Here is a 12,618-nt window from a genome sequence, read left to right as displayed (position 1 = left end):
ACATGACATTATGACAGATAAGAAAGTGAAACCTAAAGTGTTTGAGATATTTATAATCAAAAGAAAACATAGTCCTTAGACCTACTATTTTATTTTAGTATTAAAGACCTTAAATCTAGAGAGGAGCAGATACTTTTTCCAAAAAAGAAAAAAAAAATCCCCATCACTCCCAATAAATCTCATTCATCAAACCCCAAACAGCCAGGAATGAAAGAAAGGAAACTGTGATTGCCATTATCAAGTGATTTAGCATTCACAGTTTTCTTATTCACTCTTCATTTCCACACAGGAATCATAAACTGAAGCCACAAATCCAGCTGAAAGTAAACGAGGCAAGACTGGCAATCACAATGGGTCTTTGAGAGTGTTTCGCCCCTCGTCTACAACCGTACTCCACAATAATGCTGTGTATTATGTTCCTGTCTGAGAAGGAGTATAAGGAATGAATTGCCGAGGCTTTCATGCTGTCGAGTGCCAGCTGCCTTCCAACGCCTAGCTCACCGCCTTGAATCACACATTCAGTTGCTCTCTTTGACATAAAAGCACAGTGAAAAAAATAGCCTTGATTTCTTTTTTGACTGCTGCTGAATGGGCTCTGTAGAGCTGTGGATGTCTTAAGTGGTCAGTAGCGGTGATGCATGGCTCTTTGGTATTGTTACTGAATGAGAGGGGCTGCGACTGATGATTAACTTGACTCGTAGGCTCGGCACTGTTTTGAAATGATAGAAAAGGAGCTTTGAAATTGCTCTGCATCTTTCACCGCGCTCCTTCCTCTTTGTGAAACACACAAAGTCAATCAAGGCCTTCATAAGGATTTTGCACAAAGATTTTTTTGGGGTGTTAACAGATGTGACTATTTTCTAAGTGGAATCTGTGCAATATGTGGATATGCTGCTCAATAAAGTACAGACAATATGAAAATCTGGCAGCTACTCATTAGTTACATACACTCATGAATACATGAACACATCAATTAATGAGAGGGCAGTGCAGTGTGTCTTTTGCATGAATATTTATTCTCTGCTCTAACAAGAGAAGTGCTGTGTGCTGTTTCATGTTCTCTCTGAGCAGAGCAGAAAAATGTAAAATTACACCCAAGGCATGCCAAAGTGTTTAAATGAAGCCAGCAGTCACTGACGCACAACATTTTCTCTGAGCTGGCCATCAGCCACCAAGCAAACCGGATTGAGTTAGCATGAAAAGTGCATCTGAGTGAAAACATGAAAGACTTTTAGGCATCATGGGCACAAACACAAGAGAGACACGATGCAGGTAGTGGGAGCTAGGAGGTGGAAACAGGGCTGCATGCACAACCAGACGTACACAAGCAGTCGTCTTCATGGATGAGTGTGAATATTATAAAGTAAACATTTGGGGATGGTAAAAAGGTAAATAGAGACGTGTAATCACTGCACGTAATCAAATCAGGTTTTATTAAAGCAACACAAACCCAATCAGAATTAGATGATGATACACTCCTACTGGTGGTTTTTCTGCTTGTATATATATTTTTTTACAGTCAAATTCTTCTTATTCTTCATGAAAGATTTCATCAGTGATTTTTCTTAAATTTATTCTCTTTGTTGTAAGCATTATACGCACATAATTGTGAGGAAATGTGTTCTATTTCAGAAGCTGCATCCATGAAGGTAGTATGAAAAGCACCTCACTTTGCATCAGGGACAGACACTCACCTCGGATAATATAAACCTGTCCGCCTATCAAGTGTTTTAGACAACAGAACAGCCCATCTGACAACAAGGGTTGGACAGCAGTAAGAAAAACAACGGACCAAGATGTCAAAAGGTAGTAGGGTGAGAGAATTACACTTGCAGACGTAACAGAAGAGACGAGGAAAGAGAAACAGGGTCAGAAGGCCAACAACATCGCACAAAGTTCAACAAGAGGCAGTGTTTGTTTGAACTTGCTGCTCAGATCCCTGGAAACTGACTGAGGAGGAGGAGGAAACTGAACAGGAAATGAAGGACGCCAGGGATCGGACCAGAGGAGAACTGAAAAGCAGGTAATGCAGCTGAGATAGATCCGACTATCTCTGCTTCACAGGTTACAAGCTGTGCAGTGTTTCTCTGGGGCTCAGTTGTAACATGTCTTTCCATTAACCCTTTCATGCATGAATTATTATAAAACTGAATGTGATTATTTCTACTAAAAAAAGACTTAAATGCGTCCGATTGGATTAGAGCTGCAGCTATCGATTATTTTTGTAATCGACCAATTTTGATTATTTTATTCGATTCAATTCGATTCAACTATAATTTGAATAGACAGAAACAAATAATAAAAGCGTAAAAAAGCATGTCTGAAAATGACAACTTGATTTTTATTCCAGAAGTAAAAGGATATATAAAAAATATCTATCTATCTATCTATCTATCTATCTATCTATCTATCTATCTATCTATCTATCTATCTATCTATCTATCTATCTATCTATCTATCTATCTATTTGGAACAGACAAAGTTATCTATCTATCTATCTATCTATCTATCTATCTATCTATCTATCTATCTATCTATCTATCTATCTATCTATCTATCTATCTATCTATCTATCTATCTAATATAAATATTAAATATTAAATATGAAAATAAATAATATGTCCACCTCAGTACTAATTTATGTATATATTATATTTTTAATGTTTATGTGAAAGTTTAAAAGTTCAAAGGAGTAAGTGAATGTTATGATGGTGAAAAGTGGACATATAGATATTTTCTGCCTCTTCTGAGCTTTGTCCATGTTGTTTGTGTTGATCCTGGTGTCATGTGCATCACCGTAAGCGTCTGTGTAAAACAACACAGCAAAACCAATGTGTAGCGGCAGCGAAATTAAGGAAAACAAAGCTTCAATTCAGGAAAATTGTAGCCAAATAATTGTTTTAATCGATTCAAGTCGATTAATTGATTAATCATTGGAGTGTGATACATATATTACAATTGACTGTCCATAGCTTAAACTCAACTTTGATCATAAATATTTGATTTAGGAAAACTTATTGAGTTGGATATTAATATTTAAATATATTAATAATTACTCAGGCAATCCATGTAGTAATTTTGGTTTTGTAGTACTATATTTAGACCGAAAAGGGCTCATTTGGAGTAATTATTGCAAATATTACGGTTTTATGCATGCAAGGTTTAAACTGAGGACAATATTTTTTGGTAATTCAAGCTTCATTCATTATATCGATGTGTTTTTAATTTCAGAAAACACAACACTAGACACTTTGAGATATAGAACTGACACATAAAAAGTAGGGCTTTTCACATTGTAAATGCAACAATTTTGAGCATCAATTATAGAAATCTAATATTCTAAATTTTATCATGTAATATTGAGAGAAAAGAAGATAAGAGAGATCCTTACAGACTGCCTGAGTGAAAACTCTGGACACAGAATCATAAAAATCTTTTCCACTGCTCAGCGCTCTGTTCACACCCACTGACAAAACGTTTTAGGGTACTTACTGGGTGGCTTGTTGGCAGCCAGGTTTTTGAAATGGATGCCTTTGATGACCTCCACCGACAGCCGCCCTGTGGTGGCGTTGTACACCAAACCCACCAGGATCTCTGGTGTGGAAGCCTGACTGACGGACTGGAATGATGAGGCGCTTTCACTGCATGTCATATCTGAGAGGCTGACCTGGGACTCACCACCCTGAAAACGTTAGCAGCCATTTATGAAACTGTTCACTGGTAGGAACAAAAAAGTCGCACTCAGTGTTCTTTGAAATAACACTTCTGCCGGCGACATATCAAAAATTCACCATATGAAATAAAAGATTCATTTTATTAATTCTTATTACTGTGATAGTTTCTAACAGTAGAGGTAGCTTTGTATTAGCAAAAACCATAGAGCAAACACTTGTAAAGGGAAGGACACTGTGTAGCAACTTTTACCAACTTTTTTAATCTTTAAATTTATTACATTATATGTCTGTCCTTTGCTCTTTGGTCAACTCAGTTGTTTTGTGTTTTAATGATTTCAAATATTTTCAGGGTTCCTCTGTGTTTTTATATTGCCTTTTATTACATTAATATTTCATTGTGCTTTGGGTATTGTATATTTTACTGAACCCCACTGAAAAAAAGTCAAAATAAAGGTTGACTCACTGAATGAACTAACTGACATAATAAATGCGCCAATGAAAATAAGCCATTAAAAGCATTCATTTATACAACCACTACTATTGTTACCACATAATAAACTGGAAAATAAGACCAGAAACACCACAACTGAAGACTTATTGAACTTGTTTTTAGAGAGACGATCATTTTAAGAACATACGCCTTTTTTCTGCTTTATAAGGCTTTAAGTTAATCAGTAGCATCCATATTAAACTAGTTTACTGTTCCTTTAAACCAGGGGTGTCAAACTCGTTTTAGTTCAGGGGCCACACACAGCCCGATATGATATAAAATGGGCCGGACCAGTAAAATAATATAAATAACAGGATAAGAACTTTTGAGTGAAAAAAGTAAAATTCCGTAATGAAAATGTTTACATCTACGAATTTTTTCTAGAACATAACATGAACAAATACACTACAAACAAAAAGTTAAGGATATTTCATTTTTTTTGGGTCTTCTTTTTTTTTCGTCATTTTTGCCATTTGTAAATAAAACTATGGTCACTAAAAAAATGTGTTTCAATTCAATTCACACACAAAAAAGTAAGAAGCACTGTGCAAGAATCCCAACTGAAAAAAATAGCACAAAAATTTAAAATATCCTTAACTTTTTGTTTCTAGTGTATGAGCAACCTGAAAATTCCTAACAAAAATAAGTGCAATGTTAACAATATTATGCCTTAGTTTATCGTTTATACATGTGAATCACAACTTAGCGATCACAGTGGATCTACAAATACACAAAACATTTAATAACAGGGAGAATATTATTAAAATTCCACACACTTCTCTTAAGAGATTTCAGATATTCACTTTTTTTTTTTTTTATAAAATGCTAGTCTATAAATGTAAATATTCTTGTGTAATGTAACTTTTTTTACACTAACACAAAGAGAAAAATGTATAGTTTTCAGAATTTATAGGTTATTATGATAGTATTTTACTGGTCTGATCATTTTTAGATTGAAATGACCTAAAATGATTTTAACATCCTTGATTGTTAACATCTTCGGTGTAATTTTTGCATTTCACAAATTCATCCCAGGGGCCAGATTGAATGCTGTGGTGGGCCAGATTTGGCCCCTGGGCCACATGTTTGACACCTGTGCTTTCAACCAACAAACAATGCAGCAAAACAATAAACAAGTACCTCAAGCTAAAAAAAATGCTCTTCTTCTGAAATAGATCCATAATCACATGAAAAATCAATCAATATGGAAGAGCATGTGGTGAAGTTCTGGGAAAGTGATTGAAAGTTAGCGTCTGCTTTGATTCTTCTTACCGGGAGTGTGCAACATGGGTCTAATATGATGGGCACGGACATCTTGCCCTGGAGGTTGAGCTTGGTGAGGTAGAACACCTTCTCCCCGAGCACTTTCTCCTTCTTCATCCGCCTCATACTATAAAGGCGCAGTCGGATGGCGTAGTTGCTGATCATCTCTGACTCCACGTGGCTGAAGCGGAAAGTCTCGGTGAAGATGGGGCATGGGCCTCTCTGGACCCCCGTCTTGGCCCTCTGCTTCTTGGTGGGCAGCAGCACCAGGTGGACCTGCCAGGAGATGTTACCGGTGCGTTTTACCAGAGGAAGGTCAGTTACTGCCATGATGGTCACCGCCAGCTGCTGCTCCTCTGAGTCATAGTTGAACACCACATCCAAGGTGCCGTATTTTGCGATGGGATCAGGTTCGTATCCTTTTGGAAGCTGTGCTGCTGATCCACGGGCTGACATGTCCTAAAGGAAACAACCAGAAGTTCAATGTGAGCGTTCCATCGTTAAAAACAGACATCTTCTATCAGTGGAGCTTTACCTCTGGGCTGAGAACGGCGGTGCTGTCACTCGGTACATCCTCCTCGTAGCCCTTGTTGAGGTAACTCTCAGTCTCCGGGCCTTCGCTGCCCTCACTGGGGCACTTGCCAAAAGAGAGGTGAGGACTGCCGCTGGTGTGGGACAGATCACACTTGGCATCGCCCAGGTCTGAGAGTGTGCAGGACATCCGAGGGGAGCCGTTCTCATCCTGATAGGGCGGAGGCTGGAGCTCATCCAGTGGCGGTGTTCGTCTCATCCGCTGGATGCAGTTGGCTGGTTGGAAGGAAGAAAGGATACAATGATCTGTAATTATTATGAACACATTTGTCTATAACATGCAGACAAGTTAACCCATAAAGACCCAAACATCCACTGGTGATCAAAAGCATCGACTGATTAACATGGTTTAATACCTGTTGATCCACTAATCCTATCAATACATGTACATAACTGGAATAAAATACAGCTTGTCATTTTTTCATGGTCATCAGATTTCAGTGACACCTCTTGGGAAAGCTGCTGTTATTGTATTTTTGTGTGAATGTGACCTTTTATGTAAAAACTCTGTGGCCCAGCCTGTGCTTTGTTGTGTGGATGTTTTTGTGTTACTCCCAAGAATGCCCTCAGTTATCAGTAGCTGGGTTTCCATTACAGTTTTCTGCAAAATAAAAGCGATATTTCTACAATTTCGACAAAGTATAATTACTACTTGTAGGTGTTTCCATTGAAAAGTGTTTGGCTTCTGGAGCGTGATTTTAGTAAAGTTCTGTCTACCCATCTCGCCATATGTCGCAGTTCTTGCACCTCACCATTTCACTCTGCAGGCGCACCTGATCATCCCAAAGCAAAGTCCTTATATATGGCAGTAGCCACACATAATGGATTTATGGGAGAGAATTGTACAGAATTCACCAATGAGTTGTGGATCCAGAATTTCCGAATGACCTGGGCAACATTTAATGAACTGTTATGTTATCGAACCTCACGTGGCACCGGATTTGTCATGTCTGTTACTAGTGAAAATGCGCAAAATGTGTTTCCATTACACTTCTGCGCAATACTTCAATATTGAAACATCTCAAAAACCGTGTCATGTGAGTTTAAAAACTTTTTTGTGATCTTTGACAGTTTTTGTGACATTTATTACCAGTTTTCTATTTCTGTGTAATGGAGACCCAGCTGTATCAGGCCAGAAAATCTTTTTGACTACTCTGTCTTCTCATAAATTATTTCAGTCTCTCTTGAAATTTGTTTAGCTAAGCACCTACATGTGGATTTCAGAGAGGAATTTTATGTTGTTTTTGTCAGATGTAAAGCAAGTCACATAATAAATAGTATTTTCAGATAAGACATTCAGAGGCTCCATAGTCAATGTGGAAACACCGTCATCTTCTACAACAGTGATTCACCAGTAAAACCCATGGAGATTGATCAGTGATAGTGGACGAAGACACCTGGATTAAGTTTGCTGAAAAAGTCCCTTTTTCTTTAGTTTTTTATGTGTTGATATGATAGCCTTTGAATTTACTCTGTTTCCATGAACATCTAAATTAAATAAAGGAAATACACATGATTTACAGTGAAAATACAAAATACAGAGAACAATATTGTGATAAATTGTGATAAATTGTTTAAGAAAGGTTAAATAGGGAGAGAAAATCATTTGGAAACTACCACAAAAGTAGCACTGGGTCTTCATGGGTTAAATACTGGAAGTAAGACTCTATGACGTCCAAGATCCACAGGTTGAATCTGTGGTTTTCATTATATCCCATCAGTTTAAATCACAATGAAACATCCCAACAATAATATGAACAGAGCTCTGCAGTGACAAAAAAAGCCACACTACTTAAGGCATAGCTGTGGACTTTTAAGAGCTGTCTGTTTGTTCTGCTTAAACTGAATACACTACACTTTGAACAACACATTACGTGCAGTAATAGTTGTATGTAGCTTAGTGCTCTGTGACACTTTCACAGCAGGTGTACTGTAGACATGACAATAATATTTATTTTACAATTACATAAGACCCAAAGCCGGTAATAACCGCTGAAGTAAAAACTAAGAACAAATATGAATAATACATCTGGGAAGAATACAATTAACTGTGCAAACCTACAAATAACAGCACCATGACTTTTTTTTTTTTTTTTAATTAAACAGCATCTGCATATTTGACTAATAGGCTGTTGGAAAGACAGCATTAAATTACTTGTCAGGGAATACATTAATTCAGTTTTCAGTATTTTGTTCAGGAGAAGGCTGACTTACCCGCTGACATATTTTAAAGCTTTTTTAGAAACAGTGCATGACAATAGGAGAACAAGCCATTCCCCTATGTGTTAAGCACTTTACAGAATTAACATATACAGGAATTGGACAAAATAATGGAAACACCTTAAAACATCAACAAAATATAATTTAATATGGTGTAGGTCCGCCTTTTGCGGCAATTCTCAGCCTCAATTCTCCAAGGTATTGATTCATACAACTTGTGAATTGTTTCCAAAGGAATTTTAAGCCATTCTTCAGTTAGAATACCCTCCAACTCTTTTAGAGACGATGGCGGTGGAAATCGACGTCTTACTTGAATCTCTAAAACTGACCATAAATGCTCAATAATGTTGAGGTCTGGGGACTGTGCCGGCCATACGAGATGCTCAACTTCATTAGAATGTTCCTCATGCCATTCTTTAACAATTCTAGCTGTATGGATTGGGGCATTATCATCTTGAGGTGAAGGTGTTTCCATTATTTTGTCCAACCCCTGTAACACCACAGCAAAGGTTAAACTGAAGCACTGTAGAGCATTCACAACTAAAGGCTGATATAGCCAGAATGTCTTAATTCATGTGAACTTCTGCACAGCTTTATATGATTTGATTCAATATTTTATTAACTGATAGTCAGTGATTAAACGGTATCTACACCTCAATACCACGCAGTGATTTACCTTTTTATTTTCTATTAAAACTTCTACTGTTCCTATAAATCTTTTGCAGATTTTATTCTCCCTTTGACAAATGAAACTTACTTTGCCCGTCCTTATGAGCATAATGTGAAAGGAATGTACGACCTAAATAAAACATCAGATATGCACCATTTAAGGGCTGTACTGAATACTTCTTAATCTGCCACAGATTTCATGCCTCTCACCTTTCTAAATGATTCAGTTGCCTGGAAGGCAAAGAATAAGGCTATACTGTGCGCCTCTGTGGCACTTACAAAGAACCTTGAATAGTGTTGTCAGCTGCTTTCTCAAATCTGCCTCCCTTGTCCAATTTGGATTCACAAAAATTGAGCAGCCGATGCTAATACTCCCATAGGGACACTGGCGAGGAGTGCTTTAAACCCCGTCTCTTGCAAAACAAAAAAAAAGAAAAGAGAGAAAACAAAAGATGAAGAGGAAAATAACTTGGAAAAAAATCCTCCTCTTTGCTGTCTCCTAACTTTTGGAAAAGCCAACACTATGATGACGTAATCCACTCCAACTCATTGTTCCAGCTCTCTCCCAAGTTCTTGAAACTTTCACTCTTAATAATGTCAGTGAGACGCCACCTCAAAGTGGCACATATCAGTGGCAGGATGGAGGCAAAGGAGTCTTAACTAAGTGTCATGGAGGGCTTGATAAAAGGAGCAAATCCATTCTGAGCAGCTTTTTTCCTGCTGAGCCGGGGGCGGTTGATTTGATGGAAGCTGCTGTGTAAAAGCACTACTCTTTTCTCCAGCCCGCTAATTGGAATGGTTACCATTCCTCCCCCTCATCTAACCCACCCTTCCTTCAACCCCTCTGTACTGGCAGTCGCCTTGTTTTGCCTTCTTGTACCTATTTAAGTGTGGAAACAGTTTGTGCTTTGTGAATCTTAGCTGTGAAGCTCAGGTATAAATATTTCAGGTGGCAAATGAGGAGCGGCATTTTATTGTCTTGTTCATGACAAAACAGAACTAAACAACGAACTGACCAGTTGTACCAGATGAGAAATGTTAAATCACCGCACTAGAAGTCTGTATTATAAGGAAAATGATTGCACTTGAGTCATAAATAGAATTTTGTACTCTAAATATTAGCCTGGCCCATGAATGCTGTATTCAGTGTACAAATGACCTCAAATATATGATCATTTAAGAGAATTTAACACAACAATAATCATGCTTATGTGTCATGTTCATTATCACAACACGCCTGCTCGACTCCAAACACATACTGTGAGAAGACACGTGTAAAACCAAGCGTAGGATCTATAATTTACTGTTCTGTTACAGTCCATTTTGGGAAATTAATCCATTTTAGATAAACAAAACTGATTACATTGGCTAATACCAAGTACAATCAAAGTATTGTACATTTGGCATTATTGATCATACATCATACAGAGGGTAAATCATAGTATATCTGTCAACGCTGTAGCTCACCTTTCTCTGAATATTTTATTATTCATGCATATTCAAGCATCATGACTATCAGTCCAGTTTTATCAGCTGTGTAAAGGTAATCATGTTAAACACCTATACAAAGCCTGCTGAGTGAGTGCATTTAAAGGTCTTATAAAACAAATAAGACACGCTGACAAAAATAGACAAAAACACACCTGTGCCTTGATCACACCTACACCGAAATAATCAGCACGTGAGAAGAAGAATAAAAGACATGTGACTTTTTCAATCCAGGTGATAAAAATCTGACAACACAAGACAAAGAATAATAATGTGTTGATGAGATCCAGCAAAACCTCTAATAAATCCACAGTATGTATAGATTTACTAGGTTTCAAGAAATGTGACTCATTGCTGCGTCAATTTCTTAATGTGACTTTCTTTCATTCAGTCTGTGAATGACCTGTTCATGTTCACTCTGCGAAACAACATTTCTTTAATGATCTTTAAACAGATCATGAAGCTCCTACAATGTGATCATCACCACCTTAGTGTTTTTATATCAGTGATTTAGGTTCGTCAGCTTCTTTTTTTTCCTTCTTTTTTTTTGTGACATCCTCATCAAGCGGTCATGACAGTGTGCCTACATCTGAGGTTTTGGACTTCAGATCTTCTGCTTCTTAATGCTTACTTCCTATTTTGGGAGGCTGTGGAGAGGCACCAGGGCACCCAACCTCAGTGATTCTGCAGCCTCTGCACAATCCTACTCATGTATAATAAATATATGTCCTGAGGACAAAGCATGCTCATACTCACAAACACAAGAGAAAATAGCACAAGTGTTTCAGAAATTTTAAGGCTGCTTGTGATACAATTAAATGCACTCTGTCTATAAATGGAAATGGTCTTCTGTCATATAATGAAAATTACAAATGTCTACTTTTGAAGTGGGAAAAGTGAACTTATGTCAATACTAGTATGAGGAAACTGCTCTTCCTCTATTCATTGCATTACTTTATGGAAATACAAGAATACAGGTTGAAATACATTACTTTAATGAACCATAATGTTTCAGAGAAACCTCAATACAAATTTCACCTCACATAAATAACTTTCTTAGCACCATAATTTTTTTTTTTAATAATAATAAATAGGGAGCTAAGAACCCTGAATTTTCTATATAATCCTTTAAAACCTTCAAGGGTATTTGGATCATACAAAAACAAACACAACCGCTTCCATAGCTAAAATCTTGTCTTATAAATAAACCAAGGAAATTTCAAGTTTTTGCTGCCAGGCACACATGACTCAATTGATGCGTCCGTGGAGCATAACATAATTTTATGGTCACAGACAAAAAGAAGCTATGCCGTAGACGAAGTTAATCTTTGTCGTCTGGTTAGAGGTCAAAAGAGATTTGTAAATAGGCTCATATCTTCAAGCATTTTACATAAAAAGACCCTTTTTCAAGGTTTCTTCAAGGTGATGTGTGTTGCATTTGTATTTTTTTATATGAAAGAACTGATAATGTTAAATAAACACAGACAATAAATATTCTGAGACAGAATTAGCAGCACTGAAATAAAAAAGAGTTCACCTGCTGCAAAGCGGTAAAATCTTCTGCTAAACATGGATTTATGTTAAATTAATCCAGTGCCAGGTGTTTTAATATATAAGATTTCATATACAGTCATTCTGTATGAGCTGAATATGATCCTCCATGTTGCAGGTGACAAGCACAAAGCTAACTGGGAGATAATCTGGGGATTTTCTGGAAAAATTAGCGCTTAGTGGACAACAGCTGATCAGTAATTTATCATAGAGCTCATACTCTTTTTGTGTCAGAGTCACTTTATTGTCAGCTAATAATCACTGATTAGTTCTTATCCTGCAAGCCTCAAAAAGCAGAAAGAGATAAGATTACACCGCTGATGTGCATCTCCTTCAACAGCAAATATGTCCTCCATGTGCAAACATGGAAATAATCACTGAAAAAAGATGCAATGCCAGAGACGCTGGTAATATAAATAAAAAGCAAAAATAGAAATGTGTCTAAAATATGAATATATGAAAGTGGAATCTATGAAGTCTTTCATCCCTCTCCTCTGTTACCATCCTTAATGAAGACCCAGAATCTTCCAAGTATTAGAGACCATCTAGTGGTGATGGAGACACATGCAGCTTTTGCAGCACTTGCATAACAACAACCTTTTACAGTGTGATTTTTCTTTACCAGTGGAGTCAGAAACTTGTCATGCACTATTTATCCCTCAGCTACACATT

General features: G+C 37.2%; 1 protein-coding gene across 3 annotated transcripts in view; it reads right to left on the bottom strand.

The window, feature by feature from the left end:
• Window positions 1–12,618, bottom strand: part of syt14a (synaptotagmin XIVa) — a 45,779-nt gene that overhangs the window by 3,782 nt on the left and 29,379 nt on the right. Inside the window, exons 5-8 of one of the 3 annotated variants that reach the window (XM_030126691.1) lie at window positions 5,963–6,234; window positions 5,437–5,886; window positions 3,493–3,682; window positions 1,695–1,772 (exon numbers count right to left, since the gene is read on the bottom strand). In XM_030126691.1, coding sequence (XP_029982551.1) covers window positions 1,695–1,772; window positions 3,493–3,682; window positions 5,437–5,886; window positions 5,963–6,234 — 990 coding nt within the window. The remainder of the gene's footprint in view (window positions 1–1,694; window positions 1,773–3,492; window positions 3,683–5,436; window positions 5,887–5,962; window positions 6,235–12,618) is intronic. The other 2 variants (XM_030126692.1, XM_030126693.1) reach the window with 2 other exon arrangements.

This window comes from Sphaeramia orbicularis, chromosome 22 (assembly GCF_902148855.1).
Source record: "Sphaeramia orbicularis chromosome 22, fSphaOr1.1, whole genome shotgun sequence".
Taxonomy (NCBI): Eukaryota; Metazoa; Chordata; class Actinopteri; order Kurtiformes; family Apogonidae; genus Sphaeramia; species Sphaeramia orbicularis.
The sequence above is the reverse complement of the archived record's forward strand: the minus strand, read 5'-3'. Positions and strand labels throughout refer to the sequence as shown.